Genomic DNA, 18,591 nt, shown 5'->3' on the forward strand with positions numbered 1-18,591 from the left:
TATACAGTACAATACAAAACAGTACAATACACTACAAATACACCTTTACCAATCCAACCAGGAATTATATGTGTGCATCCAAAGGCTCGTCAATCACACAGCACAGTCCCCAGCCCACGGCCAGGTCTGATACACACATGAGCATGACAAGGGCCCAGCCAAAAGTCAAAAAAGGAAAGCATATTAACTCACTGAACCCTGCACCGAAGCACAGCTAAGGCGTGGAAACTTTGTCTCATCAAAACTTTCCATGTTCTAACATATGACGTAACTGCAATCAAAGGGTACTAACAAGCAAAGGGTACTAACTTTACAGTATATCTAGGTGTATAGTATATTTTCTGCGTTTTTCCCTGTCAATATGGCAGGAAATCCTGCCAAGGCTGCACACTCCCTGGGTTGAATTGGTTAAGCTGAACAGAAACTTCAAGGTAATGAAACACAGCTGGTGAATTTATCACACAGTAAAATAAAATATAACACATTTTCATAAAACACTAATTAACACTATTTCCATTCAAAAATTCATAATGATAAATTTTAGAACATATCATTATAATAGGTTCTTGAATGGCAGTTCCTGCACTACTTACATCACATTCTTGAAAACAATCAAAGGGATATGCTCTAATTTAAAACATACATTAAGAAACATTGATTCCAAACCCAAAAGAAATGTACTCTGAATTAATCCACAGAAATTCTTAAAAGTGCAGGTGCAGTATCTAAAACAAACATTTTAACAAATATGTAAACATCCACTTTTTTAAATTCTTAATACATGTGACTGAACGAGAAAAAGAACACACTGTACAAAACAGAAACCGCAACATGTTTCAAACCTAGGGGCTTCTACAAACTGAATGCAACATAAAATCAAAACCTTTGTTTTGTTTTCAGAAGCAGGCAAGAAATTGAGAGGTCTGTTCATGTTCACACAAGAACTATTTGCAATCTTAATATTTTGGAATTACTTGGCTTTCTTTTTTTCTTTTTTTCTTTTTTTTACTAATTATGACACTGTGTTTTCTGTTGATTCAATATCAGTTCTCACTTGCTTTGAAATTCTAGCATTGCAGAGACAAGGTTTCCCATAAGCCTCAAATTCCAAGAGCCATTTTGACCCTCTTTCCAACAGCCTGGGGGATATCTGGCGACCTGATTCATACACACCATATCATTATCAATGCACACCTTTTCATGATTGAAAGCTCTATCAAGTCAGCCTCTGCCACTTCAAACCCACCCAAACCACCCCCCTTCTCAAAATAACACCAAAAATAAGGTGTATTAGAAAGAATTTCTTTCATTGTGAAGTTTCTGTATAAAATTGTGAAGTTTCTGTATCTCCAGCACCAAATGTTTTAAAACAACGCTCTCAGTCACACAATTCGGTTTGTGTCAAAACAGCACAATTGTTCACTTCAAACTCCGTCATGGGGCAAAGGCTAGTCATTGTTCAATTAAGCTGGAAAGTTGGCTGCAGCTATTATAACTTTGTTACAATGTGAAAAACAGCCCATTTAACATGACGATGATGATATGGATTCTCATATAGCACCTATCCTCAGTTGGAGACCAAGCTCAAAGTGCTTTACAAAGACCAGGTCATTTGCGCAACAGGCTGCCTACCTGGGCAGAGCTGACTGACTGCTGCCATTGGGCGCTCATCATTCATTTCCTGTGTCATTCAATCAGATTTCAGGCACGCACACATACACAGTCATACAGACATGTCACATTTGATGTGTATGGCCTTTTTGTTTATTTACCCTGCCATGTAGGCAACATGACCCCTCGATGTCGACTAAAGTCACCTATGGCAGTAAAAGAGTTAGAAATCATTTTAACCTCACCTGACTAGGACAGCAAACAGTTTGGACAGAGTGAAACGGTCGCCATGTGAGCTGGGATAAATAGCGGCACAGATGAGGGTGAAGAGGCCTGAGGTGGACGACAGCACATTCACGATGCCAGCCTCCGTGTCTTTGAGTGCCTCTTGGTAGGTGTAGTTGGCGAAGAACCACTGCAACACAGCACACAACACCCATGAAACCACAAAAAATGTGGAAAGTGGAATAGTGGTAATTCACCTGACTTAGAAGCAATTGTACATCGGTTCAAGTTCTAAATATGGATTATGTATTTTACTTCCCCCCCTCCACTGGAGCATGAGCGGTGGTCTTGGTGCTAGTCTTTCAGATGAGGTGATAATCTTAGGTCTAATCTGCAGCATCCACCAAACAAAAAAAACCACCCACTGAAACAAAATGGTCATCCCTGGCAAAATCCTGTTTAAAAATCCTCTGTGAAATAAAACTAATGTACTTACAGGCAGCAAAACTAAATTATAAGAGTGTTACTGCATTGTGGTAAAGTGCTCTCCCTGGGGAGAATAGTCTGCACTTCACACAGAGAAACCTGTTGTGACAAAAAAGTGATACAACACAACAGAACACAACACTGCAAGCTGGTGCCTGGTTTGCTGAGGTAATCATGTATATTATCCAGACAAATGCAAAAACGCACTTTATCCTTGGGTTTGATTTGTTCTTTGTCGTTCTGAGGCTGCCCGCAACCCATGAAGGTTGACTGTCAGTGTGTGCCATGAATGAAGAATCAAGGTGTCGGGTCTACAAATTTTTCAATGTTTATGTTCTTTTGTGTTGTTCACATCAATTTTGTTAGAAATACCTTTGCAGATTGTTACTGAACTGAACTGGAAATTCCAAATGTGTTGTGAATTGTTGTTCTGCTATAGTGATGTGATGTGCATCGTGTTGAATGGAACTGTTGTCATGGTGATGATATTCAAGAGAAAATATAACGTTTGATGCCAGAGAAAAACAACAACACAGACACAATTCCCAAGAAACAATAACAAATTCAAAACACAAATGTCAATGTGACAATATTCTGGTTGCAGGTTGTTGTTTTGAGGCGGTTGTTTTCTTTTTGTTGTTGTTGTTTCAAACTTCTCACACTGAAGGAAAGTGTGTATAACATATCTATTTCTGGGGGAAACATTTTTTTTAAACCCCATCTGATCCAGTTTCATGTTTGAAGTCTCTCCCACATCCACCTTTTCTTTTTCTTTTCTTTTTTTATCAATGAAAATTATGCGGAGTTATTTCCCCTACACCAATCCTCTCCATATAACATCAAAAACAACAAGCCAGAAAAAAGCAAAGCCATTCAGCCGTAAAATCAACTGAAAAGCAAGTTGGGAGCTGTGTTGAGAACATGACATATCATTCCATTCTGAAGCTCATGCTTCACTTTTTCAGAGTACCCAGCAAGTTTGAGCCATTATTACAACACACACACACACACACACACACACACACACACCTTATTGGTAACTACTTCCATATAAATGTTTAATTATCTGTTTGGTTAGTGGTGCTTCTTTTCTTTTTACTTTTTTTTTTTTTTTTTTTTTTGCATGGGGGGATTTGGTATTGATATTATTGTTGAATATTCACATACACACACACACACACACACACACACACACATTCCTTATAGGTAAACACTTCTATGTACATGTTGATTTATTTGGTAGTTGAATGCTTCTTTTTCTTCTTTTATTTGGGGGGGGTTGGGGGGGGGGGGTTGGGAGAATGGGGTTTGATGTATTGATGTTATTATTGTTGAATAATTACACACACACACACACACACACACACACACACACACACACCTTTACCTCTCTCTTTCTCTCTATTCTCTCTAACCTCAAACAAGCTATTCAGAAATACATGTCTAATATACATATAATTTTTAAAACAAAAAAATGTCCCAACTTCAGCTACTGTTCAGTTCTTCCCTCATACTGACCAGCAAACAGAAGATGACAGCCAGTCGGATAACTTCTTTCACAGACAAGCGGTTGCTTAAACGCTGTCTCTCCTCCTCTGCTCTAACGGAAGCCTGATATGACAGGCGAGACAGCAGAGCTTCTTCTGCATGTTCTTCTGAAATAGAAAAGTATGTATATTTGGTAACTAGTCTTTTGATGTGAAGTTATGAATATGTGTGAGTGTGAATGAGTGAGTGAGTGAGTATGTGTGTGTAAATGTATATGAACATATATATTTGTCAAAAAATGCGCATGTTACAAAAAGTTTCCATATATTATGAAAAAATCATTAGATGTTTTAAAACATGTACAAATAAATCACTGACACATAGACAGATTGTTTTCATTCTGAGCGAGTGCTAACACTTCTTACTTTGTAAGTTTTTTTGTTGTTTTTTCTTCTTTTTTTTTTAATGCAAGATGTAAAATATCAGCTAAGTCACAGACATATTCTGAAAATGAAACCTCTCTTTCACCAAAGTTTAATTGGACAGTCTCATGTAAGTAGCCTGTGTTATCTGCTGCAGCAGTGAATTATGTGGACATTATGTCACAGTAGGTTGTGTGGGCATTATGTTCCAGATGTTCATGAGGACGGTATGTTGCAGTGAGTTATGTGGATTATATGTTGCAGTTGGTTATATGGACGTTGTGATGCAGATGTTCATGAGGACGTTATATTGCAGTTGGTTTTGTAGATGTTATGTTGCAGTGAGTTATGTGGACGTTATGTTGCAATAGCCGAATGGTTAAAGCGTTGGACTTTCAATCTGAGGGTCCCGGGTTCGAATCTCGGTGATGGCACCTGGTGGGTAAATGGTGGAGATTTTTCCGATCTCCCAGGTCAACATATGTGCACACTTGCTAGTGCCTGAACGCCCTTCGTGTGTATACGCACGCAGAAGATCAAATACGCACATTAAAGATCCTGTAATCCATGTCAGCATTGGGTGGGTTATTCAAACAAGAACATACCCAGCCTCATGCATACCCCCGAAAATGGAGTATGGCTGCGTACATGGCAGGGTAAACAAAATCGGTCGTACACATAAAATGTTACATGTCTGTCTGAGTATATGTGTGCATGCCTGAAATCTGATTGAATGACACAGGAAACGAATGATGAGCGCCCAATGGCAGCCATCAGTCGGCTCTACCCAGGTAGGCAGCCTGTTGTGCAAATAACCCCATGTTTGTAAAGTGCTAAGAGCTTGGTCTCCAACCGAGGATAGACCCTATAAGTATCCATATCAATCAATCAAAAAAACAGTGACTTTTGTTCTCTGTCCTTATCTGACACCAAGCGCATGCACACAAACACACACACACTCTCTCTCTATCTCTCTGCATCTCACACACACACATTCACAAACTTGAACAAATTAAAACATTCATAGACATGACTACATACATATTCACATATAAATCAATAGGGGTTTTGATCAATATTGATTATTTACATCTTTTTTCTCTCTTTTTTTCAGCAGCCATAAGATAATAGAAATAGGGGAGGAAAGTGAAGAAAAATACCTGATAACTGGCGTACTTCCATCAGATTGCTGAAACGAACTGACTTGGCACTTCCCCCATCTGTACACAGACAATGAATACCACTGTATCTTCATGCCATTATGCACTTCATCTGTACACAGACAATGAATACCGCTGTATCTTCATGCCATTATACACTTCATCTGTACACAGACAATGAATACTGCTGTATCATCATACCATTATACACTTCATCTGTACACAGACAATGAACACCTCTGTATCATCATACCATTATACACTTCCCCCATCTGTACACAGACAATGAACACCTCTGTATCATCATACCATTATACACTTCCCCCATCTGTACACAGACAATGAATACCTCTGTATCACCATACCATTATACACTTCATCTGTACACAGACAATGAACACCTCTGTATCATCATACCATTATACACTTCCCCCATCTGTACACAGACAATGAACACCTCTGTATCATCATACCATTATACACTTCCCCGATCTGTACACAGAGACACTGAACACCTCTGTATCATCATACCATTATACACTTCCCCCATCTGTACACAGACAATGAACACCTCTGTATCATCATACCATTATACACTTCCCCCATCTGTACACAGACAATGAACACCTCTGTATCATCATACCATTATACACTTCCCCCATCTGTACACAGACAATGAACACCTCTGTCTTCATGCCATTATACACTTCCCCCATCTGTACACAGACAATGAACACCTCTGTATCATCATACCATTATACACTTCCCCCATCTGTACACAGACAATGAACACCTCTGTGTCTTCACGCCATTATACACTTCCCCCATCTGTACACAGACAATGAACACCTCTGTATCATCATACCATTATACACTTCCCCCCTCTGTACACAGACAATGAACACCTCTGTCTTCATGCCATTATACACTTTCCGCTGTTGTGTGCATGTCTGTGTTGTCTAACTTATTAGGCAGATATATTTGTGATGTGTTTACACACATGGGATATGCGTGTGTGCTGATATACCCAATGTATAAACTCTCTCGATATAAGAGCGCAAATGTGTGTGTGTGTGTGTGTGTGTGTGTGAGTGATCAAAAGGCTGGGAGAGTCATAGAGTAAGAATGAGAGTGAGAGAGAGAGTGTGTGTGTGTGTGTGTGTGTGCTTGTGTGTGTGCACGTATGCATGTGTGCTATCTTTTCAATTGGATATGCACCTCTTTCCTTCTCCATTTTATTTTATTTTATCCCTGAAATAATAAGAATACACATGCAATATCTAGAATGGACTTTTCAAATTTCATCATCTGATACAGTAAGCTCATTCAATATCTGACAGGTTTCCAGGCTTTTGGGTTGTTTTTTTCCTATACATTTGAAAATGACTAAAATATTTACAAGAAATGAAAAACTGACTGCTGAAATACCAAGTTCATTACAAGCATTTGCAGGTGAGATCATTCACAGAGAATCGGAGTTGGAATGAATTTCTTTAGCCTTAATTTACTGGTAGTGATTTTTCCTTTTTTGGATGGATTATCTGTATTTCAATTTTAATATTTATTTGATTTACTGGTGTGACACATGTTGTGCATGTGTACATGCATGTGGCTTGATTTACTGTGTCTATCGACACCCTCATTTCCACATGTGGGGTTTTACCTGATAATTCTTAGCCCATCATCTATACAGCCATGTTCTGTTTCCGAGGCAATGCCTATTACATATGTTCTTATCTTACATAACCCACCAAATGCTCACAAGGATTATATGGTCTTCAACATACACATTTGATCTGCTGCATGTGAGTTTATGTACTTTTAATGACAGAAGAGTTTGTTTAGCTATTTTCCTACACTTGTTTTCCTCCACTGTCATGTTGCTATATAAAACTCCTTCTCACCTTGGTACGCTAGGTAATGAAGACATATTATTCTGATCCAGATGCATATGGAGGAAGCACTCAGACAGCCGTTTGTACACAATCTTGGACATGAGAAATCAGAACAACCTCCATCATGAACCCACCAACCATGATTCAATCTGCAGATCTCACAGACCCCTGGTCTTAACTCACTCAGTACGGCCAGCCCTCTCTTCTCCTCTACACAGACCCCTCGGATGTCCAGTGGGTGTCTCAATGACCCAACCTTTAGCTTCTGTCGTCAGAATTGTGGTATTCTTTGTCAACATTCACCTCTTCAGTATAAGAGCCTTCCGCTTGCAATATTTTGATGGTGGTAATTGGGGTGAAACGCTGTTAACGTCGTCTCTTTCGCCGTTCATATGGAGTGAGTTAACAGGATGGCAACAACACACATACCTTGTACCATTCTGACAAACAGGCTGAGAACTTAACAGTCTGAAAATACTGTCACTCACTTCCAGCATCATCTGAGTCAGTACCACTGGTGTTGTAGGTCTCATGCTTCAAGGGGACATAGATTGGATCTCCCTGCAACAGATACATCCACTTTGTAAATTCAATGCCTCATCACATGAAACACAACACCAGGCATACAGAAGATAATGAATGTCTTGCAGGTAATGCAACTCAATAAAAAATCTGTTGAGGAAACCACTTGTGAAAAATTACAAACAGGAAAATCTTAACCTATCAAATGATTTAGTTTAACTAAATTTTTATCAGCAACTTAAATTTTATAATTTAAAGATATGAACAGCAGGAAGAAGTGACAACAACTTACAGTGCATGATTCAACATTATGTGTTTAAGTAAATGATCACTTGTAAGATATGGAAAAAGTCTTTCAATTGATTAACACAGTCAGATATATTCAAGGGATCACTTGTAAACATGGATTTCATGTTATTCAGTAAATTGAATACAATGAGTAAGCACATTTCTATAGTTCTCTAAAACTCACGTCAAGTAGTCTCCACTGTGTGTTACACAAGATACTTCTGTAATGCCAACAGAGACTGTCCTATCACCTGTGGTGCCTGGTCTGTTAATAATAGGACCTTACCAAATGAGGTCTATGGTTTGCTACTACCGGGATCTTACCAAATGAGGTCTGCACACTGTTACTACTACGATCTTACCAAATGAGGTCTATGGTTTGCTACTACCGGGATCTTACCAAATGAGGTCTGCAGACTGTTACTACTACGATCTTACCAAATGAGGTCTATGGTTTGCTACTACCGGGATCTTACCAAATGAGGTCTATGGTTTGCTACTACCAGGATCTTACCAAATGAGGTCTATGGTTTGCTACTACCAGGATCTTACCAAATGAGGTCTGCAGACTGTTACTACTACGATCTTACCAAATGAGGTCTATGGTTTGCTACTACCGGGATCTTACCAAATGAGGTCTGCAGACTGTTACTCACTACGATCTTACCAAATGAGGTCTATGGTTTGCTACTACCGGGATCTTACCAAATGAGGTTTGCACACTGTTACCACTAGGATCTTACCAAATGAGGTCTGCACACTGTTACTACTACGATCTTACTAAATGAGGTCTATGGTTTGCTACTACCGGGATCTTACCAAATGAGGTTTGCACACTGTTACCACTAGGACCTTACCAAATGAGGTCTATGTTTTGCTACTACCAAGATCTTACCAAACGAGGTCAGCAGACTGTTACCACTAGGATCTTACCAAATGAGGTCTATGGTTTGCTACTACCGGGATCTTACCAAATGAGGTCTGCAGACTGTTACTACTACGATCTTACCAAATGAGGTCTATGGTTTGCTACTACCGGGATCTTACCAAATGAGGTCTGCAGACTGTTACTACTACGATCTTACCAAATGAGGTCTATGGTTTGCTACTACCGGGATCTTACCAAATGAGGTCAGCAGACTGTTACCACTAGGATCTTACCAAATGAGGTCTATGGTTTGCTACTATCAAGATTTTACCAAACGACGTCAGCAGACTGTTACCACTAGGATCTTACCAAATGAGGTCTATGGTTTGCTACTACCAAGATCTTACCAAACGACGTCAGCAGACTGTTACCACTAGGATCTTACCAAATGAGGTCTATGGTTTGCTACTACCAAGATCTTACCAAACGACGTCAGCAGACTGTTACCACTAGGATCTTACCAAATGAGGTCTATGGTTTGCTACTACCAAGATCTTACCAAACGACGTCAGCAGACTTACCGCTAGGATCTTACCAAATGAGGTCTATGGTTTGCTACTACCGGGATCTTACCAAATGAGGTCTGCAGACTGTTACTACTACGATCTTACCAAATGAGGTCTATGGTTTGCTACTACCAAGATCTTACCAAACGACGTCAGCAGACTGTTACCACTAGGATCTTACCAAATGGGTATCTGGTTCCTGAGGAGGAGACCCGGACCAAGCGTCATCAATGACACTCTGCCCACAGTGTCAGCCAATGTTGATGCAAATATTAAAAAGAACAGTAAATAACAAGAAAGGCAAAGCCTAACTCATTTAATCCAACATAGGACTCAAGAAACAGACAAAAAGAAGAAGTAGAAAAAAAAGGAAACAAAAAGCTTCTTCTTGCAACAAGACGATTTTCTGTAAGTGCACACTGCTATATAATGTAGGTATTTGATTTGACCTGGAAGTCTGACCCCTGATCTTGACCTCAGTATGATGTTTGCTCCTACCTTGATCAAAAGCTGTGTGCCACAAGTTAAATAAAGACCAAATGAAAGACTTGATCTCTCTTGAAATAATCCAGTGCCATTTTGATGCCTTAAACTTTGAAAATAAAAACTAAATACAAAGCAAATGCACTATTACACACACACACACACACACACACACACCTACACACACACACACACACACACACACACACATAAACAAACAAACAAACACACGCACACACATATGTAAGAAGTAATGACATATAAGACAAAACATGCTGGGAATGAAAATGAACATTAATAAAATAATGTAATATTCACCAGAACACAAACATACATTTTAAAACAATGCTGGTCTATATTCACAAAGACAGTTCTCACTGAACTCTAACTAAAGAATGGGAGTGGTGATGCTTAGGAGAAAATTTGAAAATTTTACTGGAAAACTCAGGATAACCAAGGCAATATTGATTTGTTTCTGTGCCATAATCTATTATCTAGATCCAGATATGCAAACTCCCTTTCACATTGTTTTTAATTTGATCCTCAGAAACAAAGGGAAAAATCTTAAATGTTAAAATCTTAATGTTTCAGAAACAAAAGAATATTTGTCAGGAACATTACAGTTTTGTTATGGTTATGTACAGTTTTGTTATGGTTATGCATTTCTACAACTACTCCACAGAACCACTCATCAGACTCAGAGACTGTAAGCTGAATATGAACATTTAAACGCTCAACATCAAATGAGAACAGTGACATCTGTAGTCTTCAGTGTTTTTGCATTATTTTTGATAAACAACTGCTCATCTCTTTCTTTGAAGCAGATGTGGTGCAGCACATATGGATCAGTCTGTATCATTTGACACCTCCTTGAAACTGAAATGATGCACACAGACACAGACACAGTAACACTCGTTTACTTAGTTATGCTTCCAAAGCTGTTTTTTTCTCACTGCAGAAAGAGGTCACACACAAGTGAGTATGCCTCTAAGCACTAAAACAATAATTACAGATATCATGTAGCAAACACACTACCATGACTAGTGATTCAATGATGAAGCATGTTAGCATGGTGCAGTGACTAGGTATGCTGTAGTGTACAGCTCCACTGTAAGGCAGCTGAAGGTGATTTGTATCAAGTAACATGTCCAGAACACCAATGCAACAACAAAAGAAACAAAACTGGAATCCCTGCTTCTGGTATCAATAGTATTACACCAACAAAACGCAATTAACAGATTACAAATAACACAGCAGTAACAGTATCATCAGCATTTCTACATGTTTTCCTTTTTTCGTGACCCACCTTCAATCATATTCCATCTTCGTTTATCATCTGATTAAACATCAGAAATGTTTCCCGAAGCTTTAAATCACAAACAAGGCACACACAATAAATTCATAATGAATCTGTGAGTTTTTCCTCATGATCAGTGTTGCCCTCATCTCCAAGCCCTTTGAACCGATGGAAGTTTTTCTCTGCTGTTAGAAACTAGGAGGTCTACTTGGGTTGGGTTTATGTGAAGGTCAGGCATCCTTTCTTCTTTTCTTTTCTTTCTTTTTTCTTTTCTTTTTTTTTTTTTTTTTTTTCTTTTTCCTTTCCGTTGCAATGGTTATATTTGTCAAGAAAGGAACATCATGTAATCAAATTCCACATTAAGGTGATCAAAGTTGCAGAAATACATAATCAAAATCTCAAAAATATATAAACAGTTTTCATCATAAACCAGTAAAGCACTACATGGTAGAATCTACTTCATTTCTTTCTATAAACTATTTCTTTTTTTTTCCTTCTGTTTTTTTTTCAAGGCAGATGCCAGATCATGTATACGGACCAGTCCACACTCTGACACCCACTTGAAACTGAAAACAGAAAAAGTGAGTGTCACAGGTCTTGGAAAAAAATTCTGTCATTTCTCTGATGTCAGGACATTATGTCCCTTCCTTGTTGTATAACTGAGCACCCATTGGGGTTATCAAATTTTAATTCTATCACTCTGTAAAGGTATTATCCATGAACTCTCCCTTCCTGTTTACGGTTTCCAAATCTACTTCTGTGTGACTGACAGAGACTTATAAGATCATTTCGTTTTTATTCCTGTCTCGGCTTCCATTCTTCAATTACCAACAGCTGAATAACTATAGACAATATCAGTTTCAATTTCTGCTCCTCAAGGACGCATCACTGCATTCGGACAACTCCTTATATACAAAACCACATCTGCTAGGCAGATGCCTGACAGCAACATAACCCAACATGCTTCATCAAGCCTTGAGAACTATTGACAAAAACTTGCTTAATTGATAACTAACACAGTTTACCCAATCCATATTCATATTCAAGGTGCCAAAGCACGTAGACTGATCCATATAAATTGCTACACATCTGCTGTAAAAAAAAAATTTTTTTAATTAAATCAAAGTTAAAAATCAGGGCACACATGTGATCTTTGCATAAACTCATCATGCTGATCAGGCCTTCAGAGCCTACACTAAGCTTGTGCAGTTCTGGAAAATTATTTTCTCTTTTTTTCTACAACACCAAGCACTTTGATCCATTGCTTATTTTAACTTTAAAATCATTGATAACCGATATTTTTATATATATGAGGCATATAATATCAATGTTACACACATAAAACAAACAAGATTTCATGGCTCCATTAACCTTTTCCATGTGCAACAAAACATATAAGAGTAATGCCAAGAATCAAGTTCATGGCATGAGAACCTGAACCTGAGTGTTAATCTGCATGACATATCTCTAATCACAATACCAAATCACACTGTGATAAACATAAATATTAACCTAAAAGAAAACTGTTACATGCTGTAAAAGGAAAAAAAAATCAACAAGCACGATTACCACATCTTTCTTCTTGCAGCACTGCTGCCGCCATGGTTTCCAAATGATGAATCCCAGTAGATAAAGGGAAAACATGACAGTCTTCACATACGTGGTGAAGAATGGCTTGTCAAATTTGGTCTCTTTGAAGATATACTGTGCAAAAAACAAAAAAAAAAACCTCTATTTCTTTGCAAAAAGGTAAAATGTAAGCAGACTTCACTTAAAAATTTACTGACGGTGCTCAACCCTTATTCTGACTACTTGTACCTTGTACTCACCAACAATTACAATCCATAAATTATACATGTATGTGTATGTATATATGTATGAATGTATATATATATATATATATATATATATATATATATATATATATATATATATACACATATATATATATATATATATATATATGTGCATGAGTGTATGTTTACAAAAAGATTGATTGTTTACTGTTGCTAATGAGCAGCATGTGTACTTGTGTGTGCATAGGTTATTTATATATGTGTGTGTGAGTGTCATTATGTGTGTATGTCACTAAATGTGTGTGTGTGTGTGTGTGTGTGTGTGTGTGTGTGTGTGTGTGTGTTTTGGATGGTATTCTGCTATTTCCTTTTCATGATTTATATCATTTTTTGTGAAGCACAAACAGCTCTAAATGTAATAGAAAACTGTGCTTCAGAACTTTTTCATCACTGTTTAGACTGGAGCATGACAAACAGTTGTACTGACCACTTTAGACACAAGACAAGTCATAAACAAACTATGCAGATCATTACAGCAGGAATATACACAATGATAATGGTATACATGCAACTATGGACTGTACTCTCTTTTTGCACACCCAAAAGCACAGAACAGCTTATTCTTAAGAGAAAGATTTCATTTCTTTTTCCTTCGTTATCAGGTCTATTTGCTTTGTAGCTGTTTCATGTTTTTCTCATGCTGTCATTCTAGATTACCTGTAAAGATAATTGCATGTCTAACATTAATCTGGGTGCAGTAAGAAACTATCACAAAAAAGGCAAATCAAAGCAGCAAATTAGTGCATTTTTACTGAACAAGTTGGACATTGATAACAAAAAGTAAAAACCTAAAGCCCATATTAAGGCTGGCGAATATATTTATCTCCTAATCTGTAATCTATACTTAACTGCTATCCAAAAATTTGCACATAAAGTACAATATTCATTTCCATTAGAGTTATATAGAACTGGGTTATAATTCTCCAGGGAAGCAAAAGAACCATGCGCATGGACATTTTTGACTTGCATACAGCCATCTTTGATTTTGACCTACCTCAGTCAGTTCCGAGGATGCCACCCAGATGATGTCAACAAACATCAGGACTACAACTCCAACTGCCAATCTCTGGCCATGACTCATACTACTTATACCAAACATGCTGCTAAAAATGCATGTGTGTCAACATAATGCAACTTTAAAACCTAAAAAGTTGTTGTGGGTTTGGGTTTTTTTTTAAGTTTTCTATTGATAAACTGTCTCATGCAATCATTATTACATCCTTTGTTCAGTCAGTAAGACTGTCCATAAAGAATGGACAAGTGAGGTCTAACTGATATTACGAAAACTTTGGAGCCGAGTCATCATGGTTCCCTTGAAAGACCTGAAACAAATAATTGGTGAAAGTACCTGGTAAGTACTATTTTGGACTGTCTGTAACAAAGCACTAATACCATGCACATGTTTATGAATTCCTACCTTCATACACTGATCATTGATTAACAGCAATGTATGCAATACATGTCCAATATATATTTATACATCCTATAAACTCCATCCATAATTTCTGCACAAACTTTGCTGCCAGTGCTGTATCTCAATAACACAGTTTCCTTCCTCCTTAGCGTCCACCCATCTTGTACCTCTGGTCGAAGACTTTAATTGCATCCAAAGAAAAAAGACCAGCTGCCATGCTATAGTGGTTTGCAATGCAGACTGACAACTGGGACTAGTGTGTGGACACTGGTTCAAACCCCATCAGAAATGAGGTTTTCTTGGTGCATTGTAGCTCCTACCAAGCGCTGAGTATACTACAGGCTCAAATGAGAAGTCTAGGTCCACATAGTTGCGGGTCATCCACTTTAATCACAGATGTGTCATTTTGAGTGTTGTTCAATTTTACTTACCAACAATGCATGTGTCTTATCTCTTTGACCTGACTGATGTCCACAAACAGTATTGTAGGAAACAAAAAGCACACTGTACAGTCTTGTTTCGTTGTCCCAAACCTAAAAGACCCTCCATAGCAGCATCAGTCATCATTTTCATCATTATCATTGATCAACTAAAAGAAAAAGATGTCTCAATTTCTGTGGCCTTCAATCTCATCTCTCATGGTGACCTCAGTTTCAAATTCCCTCTATGTCAGCTGACTTTCTGCCAAGGTCTTGGTATCAGCTGATTCATTGTGGGGCAAGGTGGCAGAATGGTTTAAACGTCTGTCTGTTAATTCAGCATCCATGAAGATCTGGGTTCAATTCATGCACTCAAAACCTGTCTAGTGTGTTGGTTAATGCTGCTGTCAGGCATCTGTCTGGCAGATATGGTATAGTGTGTGTGGATTTCTCCAAACACAGTGACACCTCGTGAAATTGAAACTGATACCAGTCTCTACTCTGGACAAGATGCTCAAACAGTCTAGTTCTGCAACTAAGAAATTACTGTCATCCATAGGGGGCTTAGTATGTGGTATCCTGCTTATGTTAAAAAAAAAGAACAGGTAGTAACTCCATCAAAGTGACTCAGCAGTAGAGCTGCATCCTCTCTGATATGCCGCCTCCTGATGGCCTATCATCAATAGTTTTGTGTGCACAGCTGGTGCTGATACTGTGGAAGACAAACCAGGTGTAGGGCACTGAGAATGAGCTATGCCAGAGTAATGCCACTGAAATGGATTAAAATTTTTTTTTTTTTTTGAAAGAGAAGAAAACAACAAACTAATGCACCAGTTCAGTCTTCCAGTCCCACTGACTGAGCGTGAGGTTTTCACAAACTGACATAGTCTCTATATCACTGATATCACCTTTTTTTTTTCTCTCAAGGCCTGACTAAGCGCGTTGGGTTACGCTGCTGGTCAGGCATCTGCTTGGCAGATGTGGTGTAGCGTATATGGTTTTGTCTGAACACAGTGACGCCTCCTTGAGCTACTGAAACTGAAACTGAAACAGTAAAGTCAATCACTTTATGTACAAATGTCCATTGATGATGTTGATGATTTTCTTATTATTGATGGTGTTCTCATCTTAAGATCTTAGTGTTCTTTTTTTTGTCTTTCTTTTAATTGTTCTTTTTTTTCTTTTCTTTTTTTTTCTTTGTGTGTGTGTGTGTTATCAATAATCATGCCATAATAAAGTTGATGAATTAAGAATATATATCCATTGGGATGTTCTCATCCTTAATTTGTTCTTTGCTTTCTGATAGGTTTGATCAATCTTAAGATTTTTCTTTAATGGCATTTGCTTTTATTCAGTTTGATCAATCCTAAGCCAAAGACTTAAGTTAATTTTAAAAAATAATTTAAAAAAGAAAAAGAAAAAAAACACTTGTGACAGTGAGCAATTTCAAACGACTCTCTTAATAAGTTAATACATCATAGTCATTCATTTCATCTAATGCGTATGTCTGTACTGCATCACACATCATATGATCATAGTAAACGGGTAGAATACGAGCGCTCTTCAAACAACTGCGAGTAGTGGAGTGTTCAGGAAAAACAAAAGTTAGCAGACGACATCACATGCGTTGAAACGACTCTATTCAGTGAATATGTGTTGCTTCGAACAAAAATAGCTTCAAACAAAAAAGAAAAGCAGTTAGTATATCGTTAACATTAACAAATTCATTATATGCACTTCATGTGCCTTAGTCCCGTACTCACCTCTCTAAATTATCAAAAGATTGACAACATTTGCGAAGCACACGAAACCGGAAGTTCATGAAGCAATACTATACACAGAGCAGTGTCAATGTACAAAGGCAAATATATGCACAGCATCTATAACAACAACTATTCAGTCTCCAGATCGAGCATCATTATATCAAATGAACATCAGCAATGGCTTTAAAACAGCCGGGTTGTTGTTATCTTACCTTCCTCGTGCTTTCCATCGCGCATGTAAAGAAACGCAACAAACAACTGACATATCGCCACCGCTTCTGACCGCGCCCTCCGTCATGGACTTAGTGCCATCAGTTGAGGTACACTCATTATCATACCGTGAGTTTAGTAGTGATGCGCTTGTCATCATCAGTGACTGAACTTACTGATTAACAATTATATGCAAATAAGATTAAGCGGTCATCTCCTGTGGTGTATGTTGCCCAGATTCGCATCAGCTAAAACTGAGTGTCTTGTGAAACTGAAAAATATACTGAAGTGTCAACTGACAGATTTTTTTAAAAACTGACTGAACTGACAGGCTGAGACATCTCCCTGTAGAAACTCAGTGGGACATTCTCAGAGACACTGACACTGAGGAGCAACACGACTGGGATATTTCAACTTCATGGAGTGGTGGCCTAGAGGTAACGCGTCCGCCTAGCGGAAGCAACAGACAGTCTGAGCGCAGTGGTTCACTGCTACGTGCTGCCAGTGCCGTGAGTCGAATCACGGCTCCGTGCGTCACCGTAGTCAGTCGCCAAATTTCAGTTTTCAGGCTCCGCGGCTCCACTAGACCTTGAGTGGTGGTCTGGACGCTAGTCATTCGGATGAGACGACCGTACTCGGATAAACCGAGGTCCCGTGTTCAGCATGCACTTAGCGCACGTAAACTGACTGACGGAACCCACTGCCGGACGGCAACAAAAGCCGGGATTGTCCCTGGCAATTAGAAATTCCTGAGTAGAAAAACTCCACTTGCGATAGAAAACTCAGCTAACAAAAGTAAAACTTCACGCAGAAAACTGAAATTATATAGTACTCGTGAAAAAAAAAAAAAAAAAAAAAAAAAAAAAAAAAGGTGGCGCTCTCAGTGTAGCGACGCGCTCTCCGCGGCCCCGCTGGGGAGACGCCCGGCATCATAGTCCCGAATTTCACACAAAGAAATTTGTTGTGACAAAAAAAGAGAAATAGAAATCAGTACAACTTGAAATGGAAACGGACACAGTGTAAATCTAGTAATGCAACTGACGTATGGGAATTCGTCACCGACTGAGTCGCGGCGTATAACCCGGCATATTCTTCCACTGACTTCACCGAAGACTCGCCTCCATCGGAAAGTCCAGAACTGATATCACTGATGTTGTTGATATACCTATCATATATTGATCCTAACGATCCCAACGAAGGCGGTGTGTGTAGCCGGTTCAGTGCATTGGAACTGAGACCACTGAGTCAGTCATGAGCGTGACGGTCTGAACTCAGATTTTAAAACAAGTTCACAATACTGACATTGTTCAGTCGCGGCGTGACCTGAGCAAACACTGGTCAGTACCGCTGCCGCAGCTATGCCGATTGGACTAATGAAATGGACTGTAGGCTATCATCGCGTTACTCAGTGATGAGTATAAAGGTGCAGTACATTGTTGTTTGTTTTGTTTCCCTATTTTTGTTCTAATTCAGTGCTGCTTTTGCAGTATTTTTCAAGATCATGTGATTGAAGGAAAGTACAATACTGATTTCGTGCTAGCGGCTTTTTCCCTTGATTTTTAATTCAGCAAGTGTCGAGTCGGCGTGCTCACACACCACACTGACACACACTCTCACA

At 38.6% G+C, this 18,591-nt stretch overlaps 1 protein-coding gene across 4 annotated transcripts in view; it reads right to left on the reverse strand.

Annotated features, from left to right (window-relative positions):
* LOC143292773 (solute carrier family 35 member F5-like) overlaps positions 1-16,994 on the reverse strand; it is a 28,099-nt gene extending 11,105 nt beyond the window's left edge. The window contains exons 1-8 of one of the 4 annotated variants that reach the window (XM_076603334.1): positions 16,976-16,994; positions 14,162-14,489; positions 12,881-13,015; positions 9,713-9,769; positions 7,776-7,848; positions 5,393-5,452; positions 3,841-3,977; positions 1,857-2,026 (exon numbers count right to left, since the gene is read on the reverse strand). In XM_076603334.1, the coding sequence (XP_076459449.1) occupies positions 1,857-2,026; positions 3,841-3,977; positions 5,393-5,452; positions 7,776-7,848; positions 9,713-9,769; positions 12,881-13,015; positions 14,162-14,266 (737 nt within the window). In that variant the 5' untranslated portion in view covers positions 14,267-14,489; positions 16,976-16,994. Of the gene's footprint in view, positions 1-1,856; positions 2,027-3,840; positions 3,978-5,392; positions 5,453-7,775; positions 7,849-9,712; positions 9,770-12,880; positions 13,016-14,161; positions 14,490-16,763; positions 16,842-16,975 lie in introns of those variants that run through there. The other 3 variants (XM_076603337.1, XM_076603336.1, XM_076603333.1) reach the window with 3 other exon arrangements.
* Positions 16,995-18,591: the final 1,597 nt, after the last annotated feature.

This window comes from Babylonia areolata, chromosome 18, assembly GCF_041734735.1.
Source record: "Babylonia areolata isolate BAREFJ2019XMU chromosome 18, ASM4173473v1, whole genome shotgun sequence".
Lineage (NCBI taxonomy): Eukaryota > Metazoa > Mollusca > Gastropoda > Neogastropoda > Buccinidae > Babylonia > Babylonia areolata.